The sequence below is a fragment of the Perca fluviatilis genome, chromosome 7 (genome assembly GCF_010015445.1).
Source record: "Perca fluviatilis chromosome 7, GENO_Pfluv_1.0, whole genome shotgun sequence".
Classification (NCBI taxonomy): Eukaryota; Metazoa; Chordata; class Actinopteri; order Perciformes; family Percidae; genus Perca; species Perca fluviatilis.
In genome coordinates this window covers 8,083,467-8,109,681 of record NC_053118.1, presented here as the reverse complement: position 1 = coordinate 8,109,681, position 26,215 = coordinate 8,083,467, and the positions used below count along the sequence as shown (strand labels likewise).

Genomic DNA, 26,215 nt, shown 5'->3' with positions numbered 1-26,215 from the left:
GTTTAGAAAGACAGTACCGTTCACGTATACAATCGGGCGCCATCTTGGGAAAATAGTCACGACCTGTCAAATGCCGAACGCCGTGCAACGCGCATTCAGTTCAGCTCACGTTGCACAGCGTTCGTCATTTGACTTACAAAGTTGTAGGGACCCTCATTCTGCTACCGTGGAAGTGTGGTGCTATTTTGAGCCTTGTTAGTGGTATAGAAATTGAGATTTCTTTTTACTTTACCCTCTGCCCCGACGACTAGCGTTATAAGCTAATTAGCGATGTGCGCTAAAACTGGTCACATTCGATTAGCATGAAAACAAATCCCAGAGAACGGTCGAACTCGGTACACATGTGTTATTAACCCCTAGGTTCATTTTGCGCCAGATTTGTCCTTTAATAACAGTCTCACCACAGTCAGTTGTTTCTCAGAGCATATCTCTTCCACCATGCTCTACGTCCAACACAGGTTTGTTCTCTGGGAAGTCCCTGTCTGTCCTCTCCACATAGCGCTGCAGGGTGCTGTAGCACTGCTCGCTCTGGGTGAAGGTGTAGTATGCAGAGATCTCCTCCCATGCCCTGTGGTTGGGGAAAGGGAACGGAGCAGGCTCCTTGTTCTCAAAGAAGCTCTGCAGGTTTCTGTCGGCCAGTTTGCTGGCGTATTCCACAGCGAGAGTATCAAAGCGCTCCTTCTCTTGTTCCATGTAGCGTTTCCAGAAGGTGAGCTGCAGGAAGCTGACTTTGGAGCGGCAGTTTTTGTAGCAGGTACCCACGAGGCCCCCGACGACAGCGGTGATGATCACACACCAGCCCAGGATCTGCAGACACACGGGGATGAGATGGACTGATGCTCTGTCAGCGTTATGGAATCCACAAGGGAATACATACATACACATATTTAAATACATACACTTTAACTTTAACATGCCTTACACTCATGAGGGTGCTTGAAGACTATTGAGGGTACTTTCACACTCAAGCTGTAACAGATGTTGTTGTCCAAGTGTTAATGATATTAAGATTTGACCAGCCAGTTATCTGAAGTGTTTTTCCATGAATGTTTACTTGTTAGGGCGTAACACTGATGATAATTTGAAAAAAAAAACTTAACTCAAGGTCCACTTACTACCTTTTTCTCTGGAGCTTTTCCGTGAGATTGCAATATAGAAGAGAAATCAACTCTCTGTATTCATCAACTGACTTTATCTGGCGATCAACAGGGAGTGAAAAACACAATTTTCCTTGGTGAAGATGGTTGCAGTTGAATAGAGCAGCTTAGAGAAAAAAACACCTTCAGACATAAGGCTAGGCAAAATGATGATATGCATTGTCAAAACGATATACAAATTTCTATATCTATATGTTTTTCTAAATAGTTTCTTATAGGGATGTCGAAGTAACTAGCAGCCAACTGCGTTACAGCAATATGTAGCTCAGATGGACGAAACGTTGTGATCCTTCACGTTATCCTCATTTTGCACTACTTTTCATCTGCAAATATTACATTTAGACAGAAGTTTACAGAAATAGGATTTACCATGTGGTTATTTCATATAGACTCTTTATTTTTTTTAAAGATTATTTTTGGGGCATTTTAGGCCTTTATTTCTATAGGACAGCTTAGACATAAAAGGGGAGAGAGAGGGGGAAGGACATGCAGCAAAGGGCCGCAGGGTGGAGTCAAACCCATGGGCGCTGCATCGAAGAGTAAACCTCTAAATATGGGTACCCGCTCTACCAGGAGAGCTACCCAGGCGCCCATATAGACTATTTATTTATTGAATTAACAGGAAACCTATAGAAAATCTATATTGTGATTCATAACTTTATCAAGATATGAAATAATTTATATCGAGATAAAAGATTTTGGCCATATCGCCCAGTTTTATTCAGACCTGTCTTATATTATATCTGTACTAACTGATAACTACAAAAAAACTGTTTGCATGTAGAAGAACTTATATTATAGCTATATTAAGTCAAGTGTAAAGATTTTCAAAGTTCAAGTTTCATTTATTTGTCATTTTATAACACAGAGTTGCACAGTGAAATGTAAGTTGTGGCCTCTTCACGCCACACACAGAACATATATATAAAATTACAATAGAATCATATAAAATTGGCCTTTACTGCATACCTTTACCTTAGTATTGTAATTCCATAAAGTTAGGGATCTCTAGAGACAGACACAATTCAGAAGATAAAAAAGAATGGTCAAAATTGAAGCGTCAGAACCCGACATATCCTGGCTTTTAGTCCCTAGTATGGATCAAACCCCACTGGGTCCTACATTTCCCATAATTCAACTGGATAGCAACTTTTATTACACCCTCCCTGCGTAGTAAACACCCTCATCTTTTGAACTCCGTACCTCCATCTGTGTCTCTAAACCCAAGCTGAGATAACCCCTATGACATCACTATGACATCATCAACTGCTATCAACAGGTGGGTCTCTCTCTGCGTGCCTCTTACCTGGGACTGGGCCCTGAACATGAGCAGCAGCTCCATGCGCTCATCGCTGGACAGTTTGGAGCGATCACAGGGCACTCGGGCCAGCTCCTCCCGACACGCCAACGTCTTGTTTTTACAGAACAGGTCCACCACCAGGTTATCATCCAGACCACTGACCGCACACTCATAGAAGGTCCCATTGAGCAGGGCCACGGCGAGCCACATTACAGGAGCCACGCAAGCGCCACAGAAAATGCTCATCAACACCCGGAGGTGGCCCAAGCAGTTCCCACGGGGGCACAGCTTCATGGGGTTGAGGCAGCAACCAGTGTAGAGCCTCCACAGCCTGCCGGTGAACAAGAGACCCAAAACCAGCAGCACTGCAGCCGGGCCCAGCAGGAAGGTCAGCCCGTAGGCAAAGTTCTGGTCGTGGTTGCACGGGCACTGAAAGGAAACCACGGAGAAGATTCGCTCCCCACCTACAGTCATGAGAGCCATGAAGCTGTAGCCAATGGTGGATTTCTGGTTCATGAAGAAACGCAGGACAGTCTGGAAGTTATCCATGGCGTCAGCGGGGAGGTTTCAGACACACTCCACGAGAAATGAACCCAAGTGAAAGACAGAGAGTGAAAAGAGAAAAATGTTGAGTGTTTGCAGTCAATCCCTGTTCTCCTGTGTTCTTTCACAGCTGAAGACAAAACAAATCTGCCAAGCCTGTTTGAGCCACTCCCTTCGGCTGGCACTGGTTCTCTTCAGACTCCTCCTTCAGTCGGTCCGGCGCTCCTTCCGGCCCGCCCACAGCCTCTTGATCTCCTGCAAAGGGAAGTCCCCACTGCGCTGCCACTAAAGAGATAGGCACAGCTGCACTTTACTTCCCTTTCTCTGTTTTCATGTACATCCCTCTTTACATGCTTCCTGTCCAATTACAAAAAAACCTGCTGGTCTAGTTTTTTAATGACTGTGAGTCTGTGTCCTTGCAAGGAATGCAACATGAAACCCTTTCATGCTGGAAAAAAAAAACACACACCAAAGAAACGGAAACGGCGTCATGCATCTGTTTCTAATCACTTTTATATGAAGCAGTCATCCATTTATATGCAATGAGAAGTTTGACAACTGGATTTGTTTCTCTTCATGCACACACACGCTCACCAGACACAACAAACACGTCTCATTATCATTCAACAAGGATGAAATCAGCAATTTTTGTTCTGGAATTTAAAAAACGTGCAAAGGGGGAAAATCGTACAGAAGGACAGCATTCATTCCTTCTGTTGAAATGTCTCGGTAGAGAACATACAGTGCCAGTTGTTGCAGAGACAGAGAGAGGCAGTCAGCATCAGCAGCAGAGTGAGGAAGTGAGCACATCCTCTTGGTGGTTTCTCTGTTCCATTACCACAAGAGTGAAGTACTCAGACTGAATCACTCACAGTGCATTATACAGGAAGCAGTGAACATATGAAGCACATCATTATTATTATTATTATTATTATGCTGCTGTTACAGCCACGCCATCATTAAAGCCATCACTTTGAGTTTTACAATGACTGCACAGGCCGTCACATATGAATACATTCATTTCATCACTGAAGCTCACGTTCTGAATGTGTACATGTATACTGTTTGTATGCAGTCTACCAGCAGTGCACAGGAAGTGGTCCATTTCCTGTTTCAGCCCAGTCATTTGGGGGCATCAAGGCTCACGTGAATCGTGATTTCACACTGTTCTGCTTTCAGTTGTGTCATCCTTTGTATCTCTATTTAAATGAGAATTTCAGTATTTTTCAACCTATTTTCAACCCTATTTTCCCACACACTTGTGTGTAAGTGACTATGTTGGAAATTGGTCCAGCGTTGAGCGAGAACGCTGTAACCGGCAGCCGTGAACCGAGCTGCAATCTAACCCTACAGGACAAATGTTCAGCGTCAGTCAGCGTCCACTAAAAGTTCTGTTTTTGCCGCTGACAGGCTCAGATTATTGTTCTAAGTGTCTGACAACATTATCGGAAGATGGAAAAGTCTCATTCTGAAATCTCGCGAGGTGACTTGCCAGAAGACAGCGGTGTGGATCCATGGAGGTTATAGCATGGAACGTGAACAGGAGTGTGGAGACAGCAGATCCAGAGAGTTTTTGTTTTGGAGTACAGACAGGTTAGCTTCGTTTTGTTTAAAAAGATTTTCACTTGCAAATTTCCGAATTGTGCCAACTAAATGTCGAGCTGCACTTGGCGCAGCTTTTACAGACGTTACCTTTGGATACAGACAGGCTGAAGTTGAGAGCTGGTTGTGCTACAGCCAACTCTCTGGTCCAGATCATCGGCTCTGCAGTGTCAGACACTTAGAATAATAATCTGACCCTTTTCATCTAGTGCCATCATTAGGCCAATTTCAGTTTGTCCTATACTTTGGATTTTGACCTACTGCCCCTTGCTCTCTGGATGAACTCCTCAGAGCCAGACCTGCACTATGAGCACTTCACAGTAGACTATAGCCTAATTCATGTATCAGCAAACTGTTCTAACCCTAACTCAGACATCCTTTGATGCTGAAATCTTGTCACACCGAGCCATCATTTACAAAACTAAGAACAGCAGGGGTGTGGCCAGCAGAATCATTTAACTTGACCGTAGTCAACCTTATCATCCCGTTGTCGACCTCCTGACAGTCCTCCACCGCACGGTGCAAGGTGCTGTAGTAGTTGTCTTTGGTGCTGAACGTGTAGAGGGAGGAGATCTTCTCCCAGTCCTTGTTGGAAGGGGTGATGATTTCTTCGGGCGGTGTCTTGTTGAAGAAGCTCTTCACGTTCCTCTCAGCGAGCTGTTTGGCGTGTTTGGTGGTGTATGAATCCATCAGGCTGCTCTCTTCGTGAACATAGTCTCTCCAAAAGCGGATCTGCAGGTAACTGATGGGGGAGGTGCACCGAGCCACACAGGTCAGCAGCAGACTGGACAACATGATAGAGTCGACCAGCAGCCAACCCAGAACCTGTGGTCACACAGTATGGATTTAGAATCAGGGATAGAGAAAGCCACATAGACATTTGTCACACATTAATAGGTGAAACGAAAGGATAAAAAAACGAGAGCAATGTTTTATGCAGCTAATGGCTCCAACTGACAACAAGAAGTAACAAGAAACTGTCTAAATGTACAACAGGTCTCTGTCCTGTGGTCAATGTCCCTGACTACAGCAAGTGTTTTTTTTTTTTCTCAGATCTGAATATGAAATATGACTTTTGCACACAAAAAGGAAGCGCACAGACTTTGGCCACCACACTCAGTGATTTGATAACATTAAAGATATTCATTTGACAGAAATTGCATATGTATGCAAGCATAAAGAGATCTTCATGTTTAAATAAACAATGGGTGGTTATTATAAAAGATGGCTCTGAATTAGTCTTTGAATCAGTGCCTGTACTTTTAGTTTTTTTCTTCAAATATGTGATTTGGGGCCAGCAACTTCCTTCCTTCTGAGTTAAATAAAAAAATGAACCCATCTGTTTTTTTTCTCAAGCTATTTCCAGATCAAACGTACTTTTTTTTAATGGATGATACCAGACGGTAAAAGGATGATGCACGTGGCACTCTTAACACAACTTGATTTGGATTTGATTTCACTTTATAAGAATATTTTTCTAAAATGTGTCTTGCATCCTAAGGGGACCACTCTTTCTTAACAGAACACAACATTTAACCAAAATGAAATAGTCTACTACAACAGCAAGTTATTACACGGCCTTGTTGAATACTTGATTCTGATTGGTCAATCACCTGCGGTCTGTTCTATAACAGAATTATTATAACAGACCGTGGCATGGACAGAGAGGGCAGCAACAGCTTATCCGGAGTCAATCTTGTACATAAAATAGACTTAGTGTTAAATAACAACAATGATGAATACTTAAAGGACAAATCAGGCGCAAAATGAACCTAGGGGTTAATAACACGTGTACCAAGTTCGACCTTCTCTGGGATTTGTTTTCATGCTAATCGAATGTGACCAGTTTTATTGCAAACCGCTAATTAGCTTATAACGCTAGTTGTCGGGGAAGAGGGTAAAGTAAAAAGAAATCTCTATTTCTATACCACTAACAAGGCTCAAAATATCACCACATTTCCATGGTAGCATAATGAGGGTCCCTACATGTAAACAAAAACATTGACAACATTGTAAGTGTACAGACAGTTTATTAAAAAGATAGTTTAGAAAGACAGTACCGTTCACGTATAAAATTGGGCGCCATCTTGGGAAAACAGTCACGACCAGTCGAACGCTGTGCAACGTGCATTCAGTTCAGCTCACGTTGCACAGCGTTCGTCATTTGACTTACAAAGTTGTAGGGACCCTCATTCTGCTACCATGGAAGTGTGGTGCTATTTTGAGTCTTGTTAGTGGTATAGAAATGGAGATTTCTTTTTACTTTACCCGTGCCCCGACGACTAGCGTTATAAGCTAATTAGCGGTGTGCGCTAAAACTGGTCACATTCGATTAGCAAGAAAACATATCCCAGAGAACGGTCGAACTCGCTACACATGTGTTATTAACCCCTAAGTTCATTTTCCGCCAGATTTGTCCTTTAATAACAGTCTCACCACAGTCAGTTGTTTCTCAGAGCATCTCTTTCACCATACTCTACGTCCAACACAGATTTGTTCTCTGGGAAGTCCCTGTCTGTCCTCTCCACATAGCGCTGCAGGGTGCTGTAGCACTGCTCGCTCTGGGTGAAGGTGTAGTATGCAGAGATCTCCTCCCATGCGCTGTGGTTGGGGAAAGGGAACGGAGCAGGCTCCTTGTTCTCAAAGAAGCTCTGCAGGTTTCTGTCGGCCAGTTTGGTGGCGTATTCCACAGCGAGAGTATCAAAGCGCTCCTTCTCTTTTTCCATGTAGCGTTTCCAGAAGGTGAGCTGCAGGAAGCTGACTTTGGAGCGGCAGTTTTTGTAGCAGGTACCCAGGAGGCCCCCGACGACAGCGGTGATGATCACACACCAGCCCAGGATCTGCAGACACACGGGGATGAGATGGACTGATGCTCACTCAGCGTTATGGAATCCACAAGGGAATACATACATACACATATTTAAATACATACACTTTAACTTTAACATGCCCTACACTCATGAGGGTGCTTGAAGACTATTGAGGGTACTTTCACACTCAAGCTGTAACAGATGTTGTTGTCCAAGTGTTAAAGGGGTGATAGAATGCAAAACCGATTTTACCCTGTCATAGTTGAATAACGACAGTTCGGTGGGTAAGTAGGACATACATAGAAGCTCAAAATCCCATTGACACCCCTTTACTATGAAAATCTCATATTTTGAAACTGCCGCTGAAAACAGGTGAATCTCAACAAAGCTGAAAGCTTACGTAAGCATCTCAAGACCTGTACCTTTGTCACGCCTATGGGTGTATTAAGAGAACGGTCACGCCCCAACATTTACATAGGCTACACAACTGACCTGAGATCAGGTAGTCTTCTGAATCTAGGTCGCGCGGATCTCTGCTATTCCATTGCAAAATTCACTTCTGAAACTTTTTTATGCGAGAAATCAACTATGTAAAGCTCAAATATGGGCCGCTTTACGAAAATGGATGGCTAATTGCAAATTTTGTCCCACTGTGTGTCGGAGTTCAGCAGCCGGTGCTGCTGTGTTGCTGCCTCGCCGCCCGGCCTGCCTTCCTTCACAGACCCTGGCCTGCCTTCCTTCACAGACCCCGACCTGCTGTGAGGTAGATGGAGCTCAGTCACGGCTGGCAGCCCACAGCACTCCATACCCGCGCAAAGTCACCGTTTTTTGGGCTAATGGACTACCAAACGCCGCTGCTCTGACAGAGCTCCAGGGCCTGCAACTCCCCTCTTCCTGCTAGCTAAATGCCCGGTGTATGTGAGTGAGAACGCAGTCAGCGAGCTTGTTACGCCAGCATTCTCTGACCACAGGTTCCAGTTAATCTTTTAATGTGTGTAATTATAATGTGTTGAGTTATTTAAACAAACGATTGGGGAAATAAACACCGCTTGTCCGCGAGTCTCATTGATAGAGCCTGCGGCTGGATGTAGCTCTATCAATGAGAGCTAGCTAGACTCCTCTTAGAATTCCTCTGAAATTCACAAATATTCATTAACTTGAAATCGGACACCATTGTTAGCTTTATAAGACCTTTAGGTAGATGTTGTATAAGTGGCAACATCTACCGGGCCCTCGCGGTGCGCATCTACCTCGGCGCGCGTCGGGGTTACTGGCGGACTCCGCTCCTTGCGACCATGCATTCGCGCGGCACTCAGACGCAGCAAATCGTCACCAATGAAAAGGGAACTCCCCGCCGAGTTCAATGATACCTCACACAAGGCTCTACGTCATATGGTTCATTAGCTGTGAAAAGGGGCGTGGCTAATGCATAGGGGGCGGATCAAACCATCACCAAAGAAGAAGGAAGTCTCTGCTGAGTTCAATGATACCTCACACAAGACTCTACCTTAGATGGGTCAGCATTTATTAAAAAGGGCGTGGCTTCAACATAGGGGGCGGGCCAAATCATCACCATTGAATGAGGAAGTCTCTGCTGAGTTCATTGATACCTCACACAAGGGTCTATCTTAAATGGTTCAAATTTTAAGAAAGGGTGCGGGGCTTAAGCATAAGGGGCGGGTCAAACCATCACCAATGAAGAAAGAAGTCTCTGCTGAGTTCAATGACACCTCACACAAGACTCTACCTTAAACGGTTCAAATGTTATGAAAGGGGGCGTGGCCTGAGTACGTGGGCATGGTCATATTATAGGAGGCGGCTCGGTATCACATGTAGACCACACATTCTAAGTTTCATGTAAATCGGATGATGTTTGTCATATAAGGCAGATTTCCTGTGGCCAGGGGGGGGCGCTATGACCAAAAGTCAATTTTGGCCTGTAGGTGTCCTCAGGCCTGGACCCTTTCGGGCAGATACGACAACGTACACTCAAGTTACAACAACTTATTTGTTCATCGCTAAACACTCAAAATGGCCGCCACGCCACGCCCACAGCGTCTGACGAAAAGTTTTTCTTTTAATAACTTTTCATCGTTAAGGTGTTGGGATGGTCCAGACCAAGTTTGAAGTCCATCGGATGAAATCTCTAGGAGGAGTTCGTTAAAGTATAGCACCTTGACTTTTAGGCCTACTTCCTGTTGCCACTAGGGGGCGCTATGACTTTAAGTAAATATCGACCTTTATTTGTCCTCAGGGTCGGACTCTTATGAATCCTGAAAAGTTTCGAGGTAATCGGACAACGTACACTCGAGTTACACCCACTTCCTGTTTCGGCGGCGAAACGCACAAAATGGCCTGGACCCTTGTCCATCGTGAGAAATTTCGGGCAGATACGACAACGTACACTCAAGTTACAACAACTTATTTGTTCATCGCTAAACACTCAAAATGGCCGCCACGCCCACAGCGTCTGACGAAAAGTTTTTCTTTTAATAACTTTTCATCTTTAACGTCTTAAGATGACACAGACCCAGTTTGAAGTTGATCGGATGAAATCTCTAGGAGGAGTTCGTTAAAGTACGACATGTGGAAATGTCCAAAATCGCACTAATTTCGAACTTTGACATCAAAATGGCGGACTTCCTGTTGGGTTTAGGGTATGGCTCTAATGAAGTTTTTTGTACATCGTGACATGTTACATATGTGTACCAAGTTTTGTGAGTCTCCGTTAAACGCACAGCAGGGGCTCAATTTTCTTAACTTTCTAGGGGGCGCTAGCGAGCCAATTTTGTGCGCCTATTCCCGAAACCCTTAAAATACGTAAATGTTCAACAGACTTGATGCGACCGCCAAATTTGGTGAGTTTTTGAATATGTTAAGGCCCTCAAAAAGCCAATTCATTTGAAGGGAAAATAATAATAGAAGAAAGAATAATAATTCCTTCAGTTTCAATAGGGCCTTCGCCGCTGTCGGCGCTCGGGCCCTAAATATACTCGAATTATGACCAAAAATTAAGCTAACTATCCGTGATTTGTAGCTACATATAGCTAGAATTGAAAGGACAGTCGCAGCTAACGAAACCCCTAATCTTCACAAATATTCATTCACTTGAAATCGGACACCGTTGTTAGCTTTATAAGACCTTTAGGTAGATGTTGTATAAGTGGCGTGATGAAATTCAAACTGTAAATATACTCGAATTACGACCAAAAATGAAGCTAACTATCCGTGATTTGTAGCTACACAGCTAGGATTGAAGGGACAGTCGCAGCTAACTAAACCCCTAATCTTCACAAATATTCATTAATTTGAAATCGGACACCGTTGTTAGGTTTATAAGACCTACCAGCCGTGACTGAGGCCGGGGTCTGTGAAGGAAGGCAGGCCAGGCGGTGAGGCAGCAACACAGGCAGCACCGGCCACTGAACTCCAACACACAGTCTTACCAAATTTGCAATTAGCCATCAATTTTCGTAAAACTGCCCATATTTAAGCTTTATATAGTTGATTTCTCACTTAAAAAAGTCTCAGAAGTGAATTTACGGAATAGCCCAACAAACAATGTATAACTTTGCAGTGAGACCTGCTGTCGTGTCTCCAATGTGTTTCTATGTAGTTTGCTCAAACCAATCAGCGCGCAGCTCATTCTAAATATTCATGAGCATACCATATTTGGAGAAAAGCTCTTGTTCCAAATAGAGCCATATTCACAGGGTAGTTAAGGGTCTAATAAAATAGCATTCGGGCAATTTTCAGCCCAACCAATGTTACATATCCTATTAGGAGACCTTAAGGAACAGTGTAAAATACCCTATATAATCATTCTATCACCCCTTTAATGATATTAAGATTGGACCAGCCAGTTATCTGAAGTGTTTTTCCATAAATGTTTACTTGTTAGGGCGTAACACTGATGATAATTTGAAAATAACCTTAACTCAAGGTCCACTTACTACCTTTTTCTCTGTAGCTTTTTCACGAGATTGCAATATAGGAGAGAAATCAACTCTCTGTATTCATCAACTGACTTTTTCTGGTGATCAACAGAGAGTGAAAAACACAACTTTCCTTGGTTGCAGTTGAAAAAAAAACACCTTCAGACATAAGGCTGGGCAAAATGATATGCATTGTCAAAACGATATACAAATTTCTACATCTATATGTTTTTCTAAATCTAAATAGTAACCAGCAGCCAACTGCGTTACAGCAATATCATTTTGCACTACTTTTCATTTGTCAAATATTAAATTTACACAGAAGTTTACAGAAATAGGATTTACCATGTGGTGATTTCATATATACTATTTCTTTTTTTTAAGATTATTTTTGGGCATCTTAGGCCTTTATTTCTATATGACAGCTTAGACATGAAAGGGGAGAGAGAGGGGGAATGACATGCAGCAAAGGGCTGCAGGTCGGAGTCGAACCCTCTGGCCGCTGCGTCGAGGACTAAACCTCTATATATGGGCGCCCCCACTACCAGGTGAGCTACCCAGGCGCCCATATAGATTATTTATTTATTGAATTACCAGGAAACCTATAGAAAAACTATATCGTGATACATAACTTTATCAAGATATGAAATGATTTATATCGAGATAAAAGATTTTGGCCATACTAGGTAACTAGGACTACAGTTGAAAATTAGCCAACTGGCTAACACTGGCGCATTTACAGAAATGTTCATTAATGTGCATTGTCCTAATATAAATAAATAAATCTTCTTCTTCTTCTTCTTCTTATCACCCAGTTTTATTCAGACCTGTCTTATATTATATCTGTACTAACTGATAACTACATAAAAAAACTGTTTGCATGTAGAATAACTTATATTATAGCTATATTAAGTCAAGTGTAAAGATTTTCAAAGTTCAAGTTTCCTTCCATTTGTGTCTCTAAACCCAAGCTGAGATAACCCCTATGACATCACTATGACATCATCAACTCCCATCAACAGGTGGGTCTCTCTCTGCGTGCCTCTTACCTGGGACTGGGCCCTGAACATGAGCAGCAGCTCCATGCGCTCATCGGTGGACAGTTTGGAGCGATCACAGGGCACTCGGGCCAGCTCCTCCCGACACGCCAATGTCTTGTTTTTACAGAACAGGTCCACCACCAGGTTATCATCCAGACCACTGACCGCACACTCATAGAAGGTCCCATTGAGCAGGGCCACGGAGAGCCACATTACAGGAGCCACGCAAGCTCCACAGAAAATGCTCATCAACACCCGGAGGTGGCCCAAGCAGTTCCCACGGGGGCACAGCTTCATGGGGTTGAGGCAGCAACCAGTGTAGAGCCTCCACAGCCTGCTGGTGAACAAGAGACCCAAAACCAGCAGCACTGCAGCCGGGCCCAGCAGGAAGGTCAGCCCGTAGGCAAAGTTCTGGTCGTGGTTGCACGGGCACTGAAAGGAAACCAGGGTGAAGACTCGCTCCCCACCTACAGTCATGAGAGCCATGAAGCTGTAGCCAATGGTGGATTTCTGGTTCATGAAGAAACGCAGGACAGTCTGGATGTTATCCATGGCATCAGCGGGGAGGTTTCAGACACACTCCACAAGAAATTGACCAAAGTGAAAGACAGATCCCTGTTCTCCTGTGTTCTTTCACAGCTGAAGACAAAACAAATCTGCCAAGCCTGTTTGAGCCACTCCCTTCGGCTGGCACTGGTTCTCTTCAGACTCCTCCTTCAGTTGGTCCGGCGCTCCTTCCGGCCCGCCCAGAGCCTCTTGATCTCCTGCAAAGGGAAGTCCCCACTGCGCTGCCACTAAAGAGATAGGCACAGTTGCACTTTACTTCCCTTTCTCTGTTTTCATGTACATCCCTCTTTACATGCTTCCTGTCCAATTACAAAAAACCTGCTGGTCTAGTTTTTTAATGACTGTGAGTCTGTGTCCTTGCAAGGAATGCAACATGAAACCCTTTCACGCTGGAAAAAAAAACACACACCAAAGAAACGGAAACGGCGTCATGCATCTGTTTCTAATCACTTTTATATGAAGCAGTCATCCATTTATATGCAATGAGAAGTTTGACAACTGGATTTGTTTCTCTTCATGCACACACGCTCACCAGACACAACAAACACGTCTCATTATCATTCAACAAGGATGAAATCAGCAATTTTTGTTCTGGAATTTAAAAAATGTGCAAAGGGGGACAACAAATGTGCAGAAAATCGTACAGAAGGACAGCATTCATTCCTTCTGTTGAAATGTCTCGGTAGAGAACATACAGTGCCAGTTGTTGCAGAGACAGAGAGAGGCAGTCAGCATCAGCAGCAGAGTGAGGAAGTGAGCACATCCTCTTGGTGGTTTCTCTGTTCCATTACCACAAGAGTGAAGTACTCAGACTGAATCACGCACAGTGCATTATACAGGAAGCAGTGAACATATGAAGCACATCATTATTATTATTATTATTATTATTATGCTGCTGTTACAGCCACACCATCATTAAAGCCATCACTTTGAGTTTTACAATGACTGCACAGGCCGTCACATATGAATACATTCATTTCATCACTGAAGCTCACGTTCTGAATGTGTACATGTATACTGTTTGTATGCAGTCTACCAGCAGTGCACAGGAAGTGGTCCATTTCCTGTTTCAGCCCAGTCATTTGGGGGCATCAAGGCTCACGTGAATCGTGATTTCACACTGTTCTGCTTTCAGTCGTGTCATCCTTTGTATCTCTATTTAAATGAGAATTTCAATATTTTTCAACCTATTTTCAACCCTATTTTCCCACACACTTGTGAGTAAGTGTGTAAATCTTTGAAATTGGTCCAGCGTCGAGCGAGAACGCTGTAACCGGCAGCCGTGAACCGAGCTGCAGTGTAATCCTACAGGACAAATGTTCAGCGTCAGTCAGCATCCACTAAAAGTTCTGTTTTTGCAGCTGACAGGCTCAGATTATTGTTCTAAGTGTCTGACAACATTATCGGAAGATGGAAAAGTCTTGTTCTGAAATCTCGCGAGGTGACTTGCCAGAAGACAGCGGTGTGTGGATCCAAGGATGTTAGAGCGTGGAACATGAACAGGAGTGTGGAGACAGCAGATCCAGAGAGTTTTTGTTTTGGAGTACAGACAGCTTAGCTTCATTTTGTTTAAAAAGATTTTCACTTGCAAATTTCCCGAATTGTGCCAACTAAATGTCGAGCTGCACTTGGCGCAGCTTTTACAGACGTTACCTTTGGATACAGACAGGCTGAAGTTGAGAGCTGGTTGTGCTACAGCCAACTCTCTGGTCCAGATCATCGGCTCTGCAGTGTCAGACACTTAGAATAATAATCTGACCCTTTTCATCTAGTGCCATCATTAGGTCAGAATTTCAGTTTGTCCTATACTTTGGATTTTGACCTACTGCCCCTTGCTCTCTGGATGAACTCCTCAGAGCCAGACCTGCACTATGAGCACTTCACAGTAGACTATAGCCTAATTCATGTATCAGCAAACTGTTCTAACCCTAACTCAGACATCCTTTGATGCTGAAATCTTGTCACACCGAGCCATCATCTACAAAACTAAGAACAGCAGGGGTGTGGCCAGCAGAATCATTTGACTTGACCGAAGTCAACCTTATCATCCCGTTGTCGGCCTCCTGACTGTCCTCCACCGCACGGTGCAAGGTGCTGTAGTAGTTGTCTTTGGTGCTGAACGTGTAGAGGGAGGAGATCTTCTCCCAGTCCTTGTTGGAAGGGGTGACAATTTCTTCAGGCGATATCTTGTTGAAAAAGCTCTTCACGTTCCTCTCAGCGAGCTGTTTGGCGTGTTTGGTGGTATATGAATCCATCAGGCTGCTCTCTTCATGGACATAGTCTCTCCAAAAGCGGATCTGCAGGTAACTGATGGGGGAGGTGCACCGAGCCACACAGGTCAGCAGCAGACTGGACAACATGATAGAGGCGACCAGCAGCCAACCCAGAATCTGTGGTCACACAGTATGGATTTAGAATCAGGGATAGAGAAAGCCACATAGACATTTGTCACACATTAATAGGTGAAATGAAAGGATAAAAAAACGAGAGCAATGTTTTATGCAGCTAATTATGGGGTGCCGTTTGTAAAGCTGCTCACGCTGAAAATAACATTTTGTCACATTTAGCTTCAAACAGTGTTTAAAAATCTGATATGAATTTTTGAGGGTCACTTTTTTGCACATTTACAACAATATTTGTCAACTTAGAGATATTTTAAATAGTTAAATCCAAATATTAAATGTTAAATCTAAATGTTAAATTTAAATCTAAATCTAAATGCTAAATCTAAATCTAAATCTAAATGTTAAATCTAAATGTTAAATCTAAATATTTAACTTATATGCAAATTCAAAATGCATCTCGAAACATTTAGATTTAACATTTAATATTTAGATTCAACATTTACATTTAGATTTAACATTTAGATTTAGATTTAACATTTAGATTTAGATTTAACATTTAGATTTAGCATTTAGATTTAACATTTAGATTTAGATTTAACATTTAGATTTAGATTTAATATTTAGATTTAACATTTAAATTTAGATTTAATTTTAACATTTAGATTTAGCATTTAACATTTAGGTGTAACATTTAATATTTGGATTCAACTATTTAAAATATCTCTGTTTTTTAAACATTGTTTGAAGCTAAATGTGACAAAATGTTGCTGTTATTTTCAGCGTGAGCCGCTTTACAAACGGCACCCTATAGCTAATGGCTCCGACTGACAACAAGAAGTAGCCTAACAAGAAACTGAAAACAGGTCTCTGTCCTGTGGTCAATGTCCCTAACTACAGCAAGTGTTTTTTGTTTTTTATTCTCAGATACGAATATGAAACATGACTTTTGCACGCAAAAAAAAGGAAGCGCACACACTTTGGATACCTCACTCAGTGATTTGATAGCATTAAAGATATTCATTTGACAGAAATTGCATAAAGAGATCTTCACGTTTAAATAAACAATGGGTGGTTATTATAAAAGATGGCTCTGAATTAGTCTTTGAATCAATTTCTGTACTTTTAGTTTCCTCTGAGTTAAACCAAAAAATGAACCCATCTGGGTTTTTTTCTCATGCTATTTCCGGATCAAACAGACTTTTTTTAATGGATGATACCAGACTGTAAAAGGATGATGCACGTGATGCTGTCGCACTAACACAACTTGATTTGGATTTGATTTGATTTTCATTTTTTTTCTGAAATGTGTCTTGCATCCTATGGGGACCACTCTTTCTTAACAGAACACAGCATTTAACCAAAATGAAATACTCTACTACAACAGCAACTTATTACACAGTTTTGATAATAAACTCTGACCTCATGGAGCCGCCAGTGCGACACACACACACACACACACACACACACACACACAGGTCTGATCAGCCTGCGGTGGGCCAGCCTCGGGTGAGGGTGTATTGTGATAAAAGGCCGAAACACCCAACTGATGATGTGTCGTATTGGAGGCACCAGACGGTCGTCCCCCAATCCAACCCCACCCAAGGGTACATCTCCAACAACAGCGCTTAAGTGCTGAATATCAAGGGATTCTAACATCTTGCTAGTCCTAGTAAGCATATAGGCTAGGCCTACTCTGACGGACTATTTTAAATCAATAAAGTCGTTTTTAAATCCATATTTGTGCTCATACGGAGCTCATATAGCGCTGATCCCAGAGGGAGAGAGGGGGAGGTAAACGGGGAGTTCCAGCGTAGCAACAGCGCAAACAAAGCTCCGTGGTTAGGCTACTTGTTGCAACTTCCTTGATTTTATATTTGTGCTACTGTAGGCTATTCTTTTTTTTCTTGTCATTTGCCCACTGGCACCTCTTCAGCCAAGGAAGACTAGGTTGTGTTTCTATTGATCCAGGTGAGAACGGTCCAATGGTTTGAACTACTTTGTTAGTTAAACGGGTTAAGCAGCACTGACCTGAGACTGAGCTTTCAGGGTGAGCAGGACATCCTGCCTGTCCAGCTGCGGGACACTGTTGCCTGTCCCGCAGGGCAGCCTGTACAGCTCCTGCTGACACTGGAGCCGGGAGCCCTTCTCTCCACACAGGTACTTGTTGTAAGCGGTCACATTGGTCCCGGTCATCGCACACTCATAGAATTTCCCGTTGATCAGAGCCACAGCGATCCAGCTGGCAGGCGCCACCAGCGCGGTGCTGCTCACCTGGAAGAGGGCCGTGCAGATGACGGTCAGTCTCCTCCAGCGGCACAGCGCGGCCCGGCGCTGGCACACACCCGTCAGCGTCTTCCACGTCTTCTTACTCAGGATGTAACCCAGCAGCAGGAGAGCCAGGGCGGGCACCAGCAGGAACACCATGCCGTAGACGAAGTTCAGGTCATTGCAGGGACAAGAGAACATCGCCACGGAGAAGAACTGCTCCCCGCCCGCTGTCACCAGGGCGACCGCCCCGAACCCGAGGCTGTTCTGCTTGGTAGCGATGTCCAGAACCATCTTAAACTTCTCCATCTTCTCTAACTACTGTGTGAGAGAGCGACTGACACTTACACTTTCACTTCCACCTTTTTGTGTCTATGTCTGTCTGTTTGTCTCTCGTCACGAGCCAGCCCCCTCGAAACCCCAAACCAGCCCCCACAGGTGTAACCCAAAACCTAACCTGCTCGCCAAGATTTATTTATGCAGGCTGTAGTTACGCTCAATAGATAGAGGACACACTTGTAACCTCTGTGTGTAAGAGAGTGTGTTTCCACTTACAGACTGAAACGGTATTTCGTGGATAGACACGATGACCACTTATAGTAGGGGAGCGCGGGGCACAAAGTAACGCGGAGTTAAATGTAACATGGGGTTTTTCAGATGGTTGCACAAGGTAGAAGTGGATGTGCTTCAGGGCATGTAATGACATTGCCATTAGATGTGTTCCAGCCAATTTGGAATTCTGTTTACTTCTGCTGTCTCCGAGAGAGAGAAGAAATTGTGTTTTGGCGTCAAAAAAGTATTTTTTTTGGTCAGAAGTATTTTTCGATTTCTAAAGAGTGTGTGGAAGTCAGTGTATCTAATCTTATATTGCCTTGAGCACCGTCCTCTTGGCTAAAACATCGTACCACTATAAAAGATGTGACCATCGCTTAGCGAGTGCTAGCCAGTCCTGAAGTAAACGCGTCACAGCGGGGCTAGTTGTAACGCGGTGTTACAACTAAGCCGCACCTATAATTATATGCCATTTCTAATTCACAAAGTCTTTAATTTGCATTAATGTTTCAAAATAAATATTTTGGAAGTATTTAAGTACAGTGTGAACAACTATGTATTGCATTTCTTTTGTCCACAGAATGAGAATCTTATTTTTTATTATTTTTTACTTTATTATTATTTTTTTTTAATAGATCCATAAATTAAACTATTATATTATGCAGAGTTTAGTAAATACGTGTTTTATACAGTTTTATTAGGTGTATAGCACAATGCTATTGAATTATTTGTGTTAAATAACCACATATGGGGCAGGTTGTAACATTTCACCTATCGCCACTCTCGGGGGAATTGTTCAAGAACGGTAGGTCCTACAAACAAACTTTCAGTGCACCTTTGTAGCAGAGATATGTATGTTGCTTGTATAAAAATATGAGCAGTAAAACTCAAATGGTTTGAGAAATATTTAGCCAAAACCAAAAAGTGTTACTTTGTGCCCCGCGCTCCCCTATACACAAAAGAGTTTATGAAATACATTTTAATGGTAATCTTGTGGATGAAAGAGATGTTTGGGTAGAGTTTTTGATGTGTATGTTGTCACACTGATGTTAGGTTCCTCTATAGGCTATTGTTTGACTAGGCCACACTATAATTAATGAACATTATTGGCAAAATAATTAATGTCTGTACACATTTTAAATAAAAAATGAGTGTATGGCGCATTGCATTCCTACACAATAAATGAGACACACTATCTCATAATTATGTATTATGTTAATTATGAGATCAGGATCTCTAAATGATGAGAAAAGTTCAGTTATAAACCGTCACTAACCTAGTCTTGTCACGTTTGTGAGTGTTCTGTATATAGCCTATGTCTTACTTCCTGTCTTGTGTTTTCCAGCCTGTTGGATTGTTCTGCCCCGCCCTGGTGTGTTCCACCTGTTGTATCACCTGTCCCTTGTTGGTGTTTGTTACCCTGTGTATTTAGGCTGTGTTTCCTTTGTGTCTTGTCTGTGTGCTGCATCTGTTGCTGTGTTTCTTGTGGTTTTGATGTCGTTTGTGTTCTGCCTGCTTTTTGGGACTAGGTTACTTTTGTGTTTGCTTGCCTGCCAACCTCTGGACACTTTTTGTCATTAAATTCTATTACCCGAATTTAATTGCATTTGGGTCCAAGCTTCAGCAATAAGACAGGGCAATGCTGGCGCTATGCATTTCATCTAATTTATAAAATGTAATTCCCTTCTCTGTAACTATAGGCCTAATATAGTAGCCTACATAAGCACAGCAAAAACACTTGTGAAGACATCAAATAAAGCATGAATTACTGGTACAACAACCCTAAGCCTCATCTCAGCTGAATCTGCTCTCTTCATCCTCACTCTTCCTCTTACCTTTTTTGCGGGAGACAGGTACACTCACCTGTTGCCTTTTACAGTGCTTGATTGATGAGTTGACCATCAAAGGTGTTTTTATTTTTTTATTTAAAATGTTTGCATGTTAAATTGTCAAATGAAAAATGCATATTCAAGATTTGTATTTGCCATTTGTGCATACACCAAACAGTCCAGGCACATAGGGATTCTTGTGCAGGCTCTTTGAGTAAAAAGTAAAAAGTAAAGTAAAAAAAGAGTTAAGGGCAAAGAAAAGCACACAAATTAAAACACAAAGATTACACAATGTAAATAAAATAAGATAAAAAAAACTTAAATATGATACAAAAGACTGCACAAAAATATGATAAATTATGAATACTGTAAGTGGAGTGTCAGTACTACTGTAAACCAGGAGCTTGTAAACATACCAAAAAGAAGGACTGTTAGAGTAGCAATAATACATATATACAGGTTATAAACACTGTCCTAAGGGTAATGGGTCTGTGACAACTATGGGGGGTATCGCATTTGTCATGAAATAAATATTGCAAATACTGCACAGTGGTATTTCACAGTAGAGTGTAGTAGTGAGGAGTATTGCACATTTAATCACAGTGAATTGTTCAGTGTTTTATTTTGTTTTTGCCATCAGTCTGACTGTGGCAGGGAAAAACTGTTATTGAACCGTGTTTAATGTGTTGTGATATTCAAATTGCATTTGAAAATTGGAGACGTTGTCAAATGCTAAATGCTTTGCCATTTGAATAAAGAGGTCTAAAAACTTCCATAATTCACATGATCCAAAAAGCTCTTTTCCAGTTACTGATTAAACCCTGTCTTGTATTTGTGTCCATGACAGCAGGGGGCGGCGTTGCGTTATAATGTGTCGGTATGCTTTGGATTTTGACCAAGTAGCCTGCTGCCCCCCCTAGGCTCTCTGGATGAACTCCTCAGAGCCAGACCTGCACTATGAACACTTCACTCTATAATTCATGTATCAGCAAACTGCTCTAACCCTAACTCAGACATCCTTTGATGCTGAAAAATCTTGTCACACCGAGCCATCATAACAAAACCAAGAACCAAAGGGTTGGGGTCAACAGGCTCATTTGACTTGACCGAAGTCAACCTTATCATCCCGTTGTCGACCTCCTGACAGTCCTCCACCGCCCGGTGCAAGGTGCTGTAGTAGTTGTCTTTGGTGCTGAACGTGTAGAGGGAGGAGATCTTCTCCCAGTCCTTGTTGGAAGGGGTGATGATTTCTTCGGACGGTGTCTTGTTGAAGAAGCTCTTCACGTTCCTCTCAGCGAGCTGTTTGGCGTGTTTGGTGGTATATGAATCCATCAGGCTGCTCTCTTCATGGACATAGTCTCTCCAAAAGCGGATCTGCAGGTAACTGATGGGGGAGGTGCACCGAGCCACACAGGTCAGCAGCAGACTGGACAACATGATAGAGGCGACGAGCAGCCAACCCAGAACCTGTGGTCACACAGTATGGATTTAGAATCAGGGATAGAGAAAGCCACATAGACATTTGTCACACATTAATAGGTGAAACGAAAGGATAAAAAAACGAGAGCAATGTTTTATGCAGCCAATGGCTCCAACTGACAACAAAAAGTAACAAGAAATGGTCTAAATGTACAACAGGGGTTTCATTTATAAAACTGTGCGTAGGATCCTACTAAAAGTGTACGTACGCCCAAAAGCCCAAAATGGCGTTTGCTGAAAAAAAGTCAGATTTATAAAACCGTGTGTACGCACACCTGTAAGCAATGTTCCCTTTATAAATCAGGGATCACCTACAAGCATGCGTACGTGGATCAGCCTCTTATCTCGCCCTGTGCACGCCCATTTTTAATCATAAATAGTCCATGCAAAGCACCTCGTGAATGCTGATCAGTATATGAATGACACTGGCAGTTGTTACAACGAATCATGATGACTGGCGGAGAAAAAGCAAAAAATTTCTCAGACGTTCAGGAATTGCTGCAAATTGAATTATAATTTTGGCCTGTTCTTGCACAGTGTAGGGAAACATGATCTATAACTACATGTATTAATAATACGTCCAAAACGGCAGGTATTACGGCACTTGGGGACAGCTTCAATATACCAGACCTATATGATAAGATTTAACAGAACTATATATTATATCCAAACAAGCCTTAGTGATAAAGTTGAAGATTATATATAATATTTTTTTTTTTTAAACGCTTATCTGTCTGACATTTCCCTCTGGATAGAGCCAGTTTCCGGCAGAAGTGGCGAGGACCTGTATTTGGACCGGGACGGTTCCGGCGCGTTTCCCTCTCTACTGGACCCAATTCAGTACATAGATCCAAGAGCTCAGCTTTAGAAAATCTAAATCGGCATATTAGCCAGTCATCGTCATGGTCCCCGAAGTCTCTTTTTCTCCTGATTCTTCCATTAGCGTAGTCCTCCTGCAGGGCCAGCAGTGCCATCATACAGCATTACGCACGGGTATTTATATGTTTACAACAATTTGTGATTGTTAACACCTTGCCATCACAGCATCAACTAGTGGTATCCCCCACCCTGAGATACAATTTGAAGATGAAATAAAGTGTAATAGGCAAACACACTTTTCTTCATGCAGGTTTTGTCACAAACACTATTAAAGTTTGGACCGATAACGAGGATATTAAGATTGCGCGAGAGCTTAACGGCTGTATTTTCAGACTTTGACATTTGATGATATATGCACAGTTTTAAAGACAGGTATTTAGTTATTTACACTGTGTTCTGCAGCTATCTGATGCTAGGGTATGTGATGCTATCCTGTATTCCATGCAGTCGGGCCATCTCCTCCTCCTGCGCTCCGTAGCGGACAATGTGACGGCGAGACAGCGCCGACTAAATATTAAGAACACATTTTTATTTAAGATTTGAGTTGGAGGTGTTTATGGAACAAGTATCACTCCGTACAAGCGCAAATAACACTGCTGGATTTCATCTTCATGGTAACGTGGATGATATGGAGTGAAAGAATGTGCGTGAGGCATCAATACTAGAAAATGTTACGAGTAATCTTAAAAATAATTTACTTTCTGCAGTCTGACTTCAGTTCACCACCTCAACATCTGCATCGCCAATTCCTATTTTGTCTCCAAAATGTGCGTACGCATGGGTCAGAATTTGCGTGGAGGACCGCACATTCTCCCGTCAAGTTTGTTTTTTATACAGTAAATCACAACCTTTGCATGGGAAGTGGCGTACGCACATTTTCAGCCCCGTTTTGTGCGTACGCCACGTTTATAAATGAGACCCCAGGGGCCTCATTTATAAAACTAGCGTAGATTCTATTCTGAAAGATTTCGTGTGCAAAAAAGTCAGAATTCCGTACGCAAAAACAATATTCTGATTTATAACACCTTGCAGCGCACAACGGTACGCACTCTTCTCGTTATAAATACGGACGTGCGTTACCTTATGCGGTCCTGCACGAGCCTCACGCTCCTCCCAAGGTTGTCCCATATTTGTCCTAATAAGGTCCATGTTGATCAATCAATGAATATTCCAGCCTTGAAAGGAGCCCTTGATCACCAGTCACGAAACGTAAAAATGGGGAAAAAAACCCGATTCAGTGATTGTGAGATCGATGTGCTCCTATAGAACGTCGAAACAAAATCCTGTTTGGAAGCCTTAACCCTTGTGTGGTGTTCATATTTTTTTTACACAAACTTAATAATGTAAAGTAACAGATTTCGCTCAATTACCAATGATACATACATCATTTATGGTTCATATTTGCCATTTAGAGATCACATTTATCATATGATCATTTTGGTTTTTTTGTGAGAAAACAAGGAAATTCAATTATTAAAAAGGTAAAAAATAGAAACAAGATTTTGGATCATTATTGGTGCTTATTTCTTAGGTTCTAGGTTCGGAAAACGGGAATACCATCGGAGTTCACTAAAACGCAGTCTACAAAACCTTGGGAGCATTACGCATGATCACACGTGTGGTCAAAAGGTTGCGGAAAACAGGGAACATTTTTACGCATGGAAATTTTTTATAAATCCCGACTATTGCGAGGAATATTGCAACGACAAATTTCACCCTGCTTCACGCAACTTTGTCTTGCGTAACAGGTTTTATAAATGAGGCCCCAGGTCTCTGTCCTGTGGTCAATGTCCCTGACTACAGCAAGTGTTTTTTTTTTCTCTCAGATCTGAATCTGAAACATGACTTTTGCACACAAAAGCCACCTCACTCAGTGATTTGATAACATTAAAGATATTCATTTGACAGAAATTGCATAAAGAGATCTTCAAGTTTAAATAAACAATGGGTGGTTATTATAAAAGATGGCTCTGAATTAGTCTTTGAATCAGTTCCTGTACTATTAGTTTTTTTCTTCAAATATGTGATCTGGGGCCAGCAACTTCCTCTGAGTTAAATAAAAAAATGAACCCATCTGTTTTTTTCTCATGCTATTTCCGGATCAAACAGACTTTTTTATGCATGATACCAGACTGTAAAAGGATGATGCATGTGATGCTGTCACACTCTTAAAGCTGCTGCAAAGATCCAGGACTTAGCCAAAAAAAATTTACATCGCCAACTTCTCAGTCCCTCCCCCCTTTCCGCTAAAGCCCAAAACTGTCTCCTAAGCCCCTCCCCCCACAAGGGAGAATGAATGTGTGTGCATGAGCAGTGACTGACACGCAGTTATTGGTGCATCTGAACAGGGAGCTGTGGATTTTTGCCAGTTTTTTTTTCAAATGACCTGCTTCATGTAGTTCTACTGGAACATAGGGTCAGTTTCAGCAAATGTGACAGAAAGTTAGTTTTAGAAGTCTTACCTACTGCATCTTTAACACAACTTGATTTGGTATTGATTTGACTTTATGAAAATTATTTTTCTGAAATGTGTCTTGCATCCTAAGGGGACCACTCTTTCTTAACAGAACACAACATTTAACCAAAATGAAATAGTCTACTACAACAGCAAGTTATTACACGGCCTTGTTGAATACTTGATTCTGATTGGTCAATCACCTGCGGTCTGCTCTACAACAGAATTATTATAACAGACCGTGGCATGGACGGAGTTTTGATAATAAATTCTGACGGATTATATTTATGCTACTGTAGGCTATTCTTTTCGTTATTGTCATTTGCCCACTGGCACCTCTTCAGCCAAGGAAGACTAGGTTGTGTTTCTATTGATCCAGGTGAGAACGGTCCAATGGTTTGAACTACTTTGTTAGTTAAACGGGTTAAGCAGCACTGACCTGAGACTGAGCTTTCAGGGTGAGCAGGACATCCTGCCTGTCCAGCTGCGGGACACTGATGCCTGTCCCGCAGGGCAGCCTGTACAGCTCCTGCTGACACTGGAGCCGGGAGCCCTTCTCTCCACACAGGTACTTGTTGTAAGCGGTCACATTGGTCCCGGTCATCGCACACTCATAGAATTTCCCGTTGATCAGAGCCACAGCGATCCAGCTGGCAGGCGCCACCAGCGCGGTGCTGCTCACCTGGAAGAGGGCCGTGCAGATGACGGTCAGTCTCCTCCAGCGGCACAGCGCGGCCCGGCGCTGGCACACACCCGTCAGCGTCTTCCACGTCTTCTTACTCAGGATGTAACCCAGCAGCAGGAGAGCCAGGGCGGGCACCAGCAGGAACACCATGCCGTAGACGAAGTTCAGGTCATTGCAGGGACAAGAGAACATCGCCACGGAGAAGAACTGCTCCCCGCCCGCTGTCACCAGGGCGACCGCCCCGAACCCGAGGCTGTTCTGCTTGGTAGCGATGTCCAGAACCATCTTAAACTTCTCCATCTTCTCTAACTACTGTGTGAGAGAGCGACTGACACTTACACTTTCACTTCCACCTTTTTGTGTCTGTCTGTCGTCACGAGCCTGCCCCCTCGAAACCCCAAACCAGCCCCCACAGGTGTAACCCAAAACCTAACCTGCTCACCAAGATGTATTTATGCAGGCTGTAGCCTAGTTACGCTCAATAGATAGAGGACACACCTGTAAGTGTATGGAAGCGCATTGCATTCCTACACAATAAATGAGACACATTATCTCATAATTATGTATTATGTTAATTATGAGATCAGGACCTCTAAATGTAAATGATGAGTATGGTCCAGTTATAAACCGTCACTAACCTAGTCTAGCTACAGGATAAGACAGGACAATGCTGGCGCTATGCATTTAATCTAATTTATAAAATGTAATTCCCTTCTCTGTAAATATAGGCCTATAGTAACCTACATAAGCACAGCAAAAACACTTGTGAAGA

The 26,215-nt window shown here is 42.7% G+C and overlaps 5 protein-coding genes across 5 annotated transcripts; all 5 read right to left on the bottom strand.

Moving 5' to 3' along the window:
- Positions 1-316: 316 nt before the first annotated feature.
- LOC120561725 (calcium homeostasis modulator protein 5-like) lies at positions 317-4,818 on the bottom strand. The gene is made up of 2 exons (XM_039804941.1): positions 2,464-4,818; positions 317-807 (listed from the first exon to the last, which is right to left on the bottom strand). The coding sequence occupies exons 1-2, from the start codon at positions 3,004-3,006 to the stop codon at positions 418-420; spliced, it is 933 nt and encodes a 310-aa protein (XP_039660875.1). The 5' UTR covers positions 3,007-4,818; the 3' UTR covers positions 317-417.
- Positions 4,819-4,832: 14 nt separating this feature from the next.
- LOC120561897 (calcium homeostasis modulator protein 6-like) lies at positions 4,833-5,433 on the bottom strand (the record flags this gene model as incomplete). The annotated part of the gene is made up of 1 exon (XM_039805231.1): positions 4,833-5,433. A coding segment is annotated over one exon (435 nt), but the record flags the coding sequence as incomplete, so codon positions are not given.
- Positions 5,290-13,321, bottom strand: LOC120561724 (calcium homeostasis modulator protein 5-like). The gene is made up of 3 exons (XM_039804940.1): positions 12,397-13,321; positions 7,039-7,442; positions 5,290-5,427 (listed from the first exon to the last, which is right to left on the bottom strand). Exons 1-2 carry the CDS (start codon positions 12,937-12,939, stop codon positions 7,044-7,046), a joined length of 942 nt encoding a protein of 313 aa, XP_039660874.1. The 5' UTR covers positions 12,940-13,321; the 3' UTR covers positions 5,290-5,427; positions 7,039-7,043.
- Positions 13,322-13,389: 68 nt separating this feature from the next.
- LOC120561722 (calcium homeostasis modulator protein 6-like) lies at positions 13,390-18,030 on the bottom strand. The gene is made up of 2 exons (XM_039804938.1): positions 17,328-18,030; positions 13,390-15,344 (listed from the first exon to the last, which is right to left on the bottom strand). The coding sequence occupies exons 1-2, from the start codon at positions 17,871-17,873 to the stop codon at positions 14,916-14,918; spliced, it is 975 nt and encodes a 324-aa protein (XP_039660872.1). The 5' UTR covers positions 17,874-18,030; the 3' UTR covers positions 13,390-14,915.
- A 1,992-nt stretch (positions 18,031-20,022) lies between these two features.
- Positions 20,023-25,782, bottom strand: LOC120561723 (calcium homeostasis modulator protein 6-like). The gene is given in 3 exon segments (XM_039804939.1): positions 20,023-21,002; positions 21,005-21,412; positions 25,198-25,782. Coding segments are annotated over 3 exon segments (972 nt in total). The 5' UTR covers positions 25,744-25,782; the 3' UTR covers positions 20,023-20,984.
- Between the last annotated feature and the right edge of the window lie 433 nt (positions 25,783-26,215).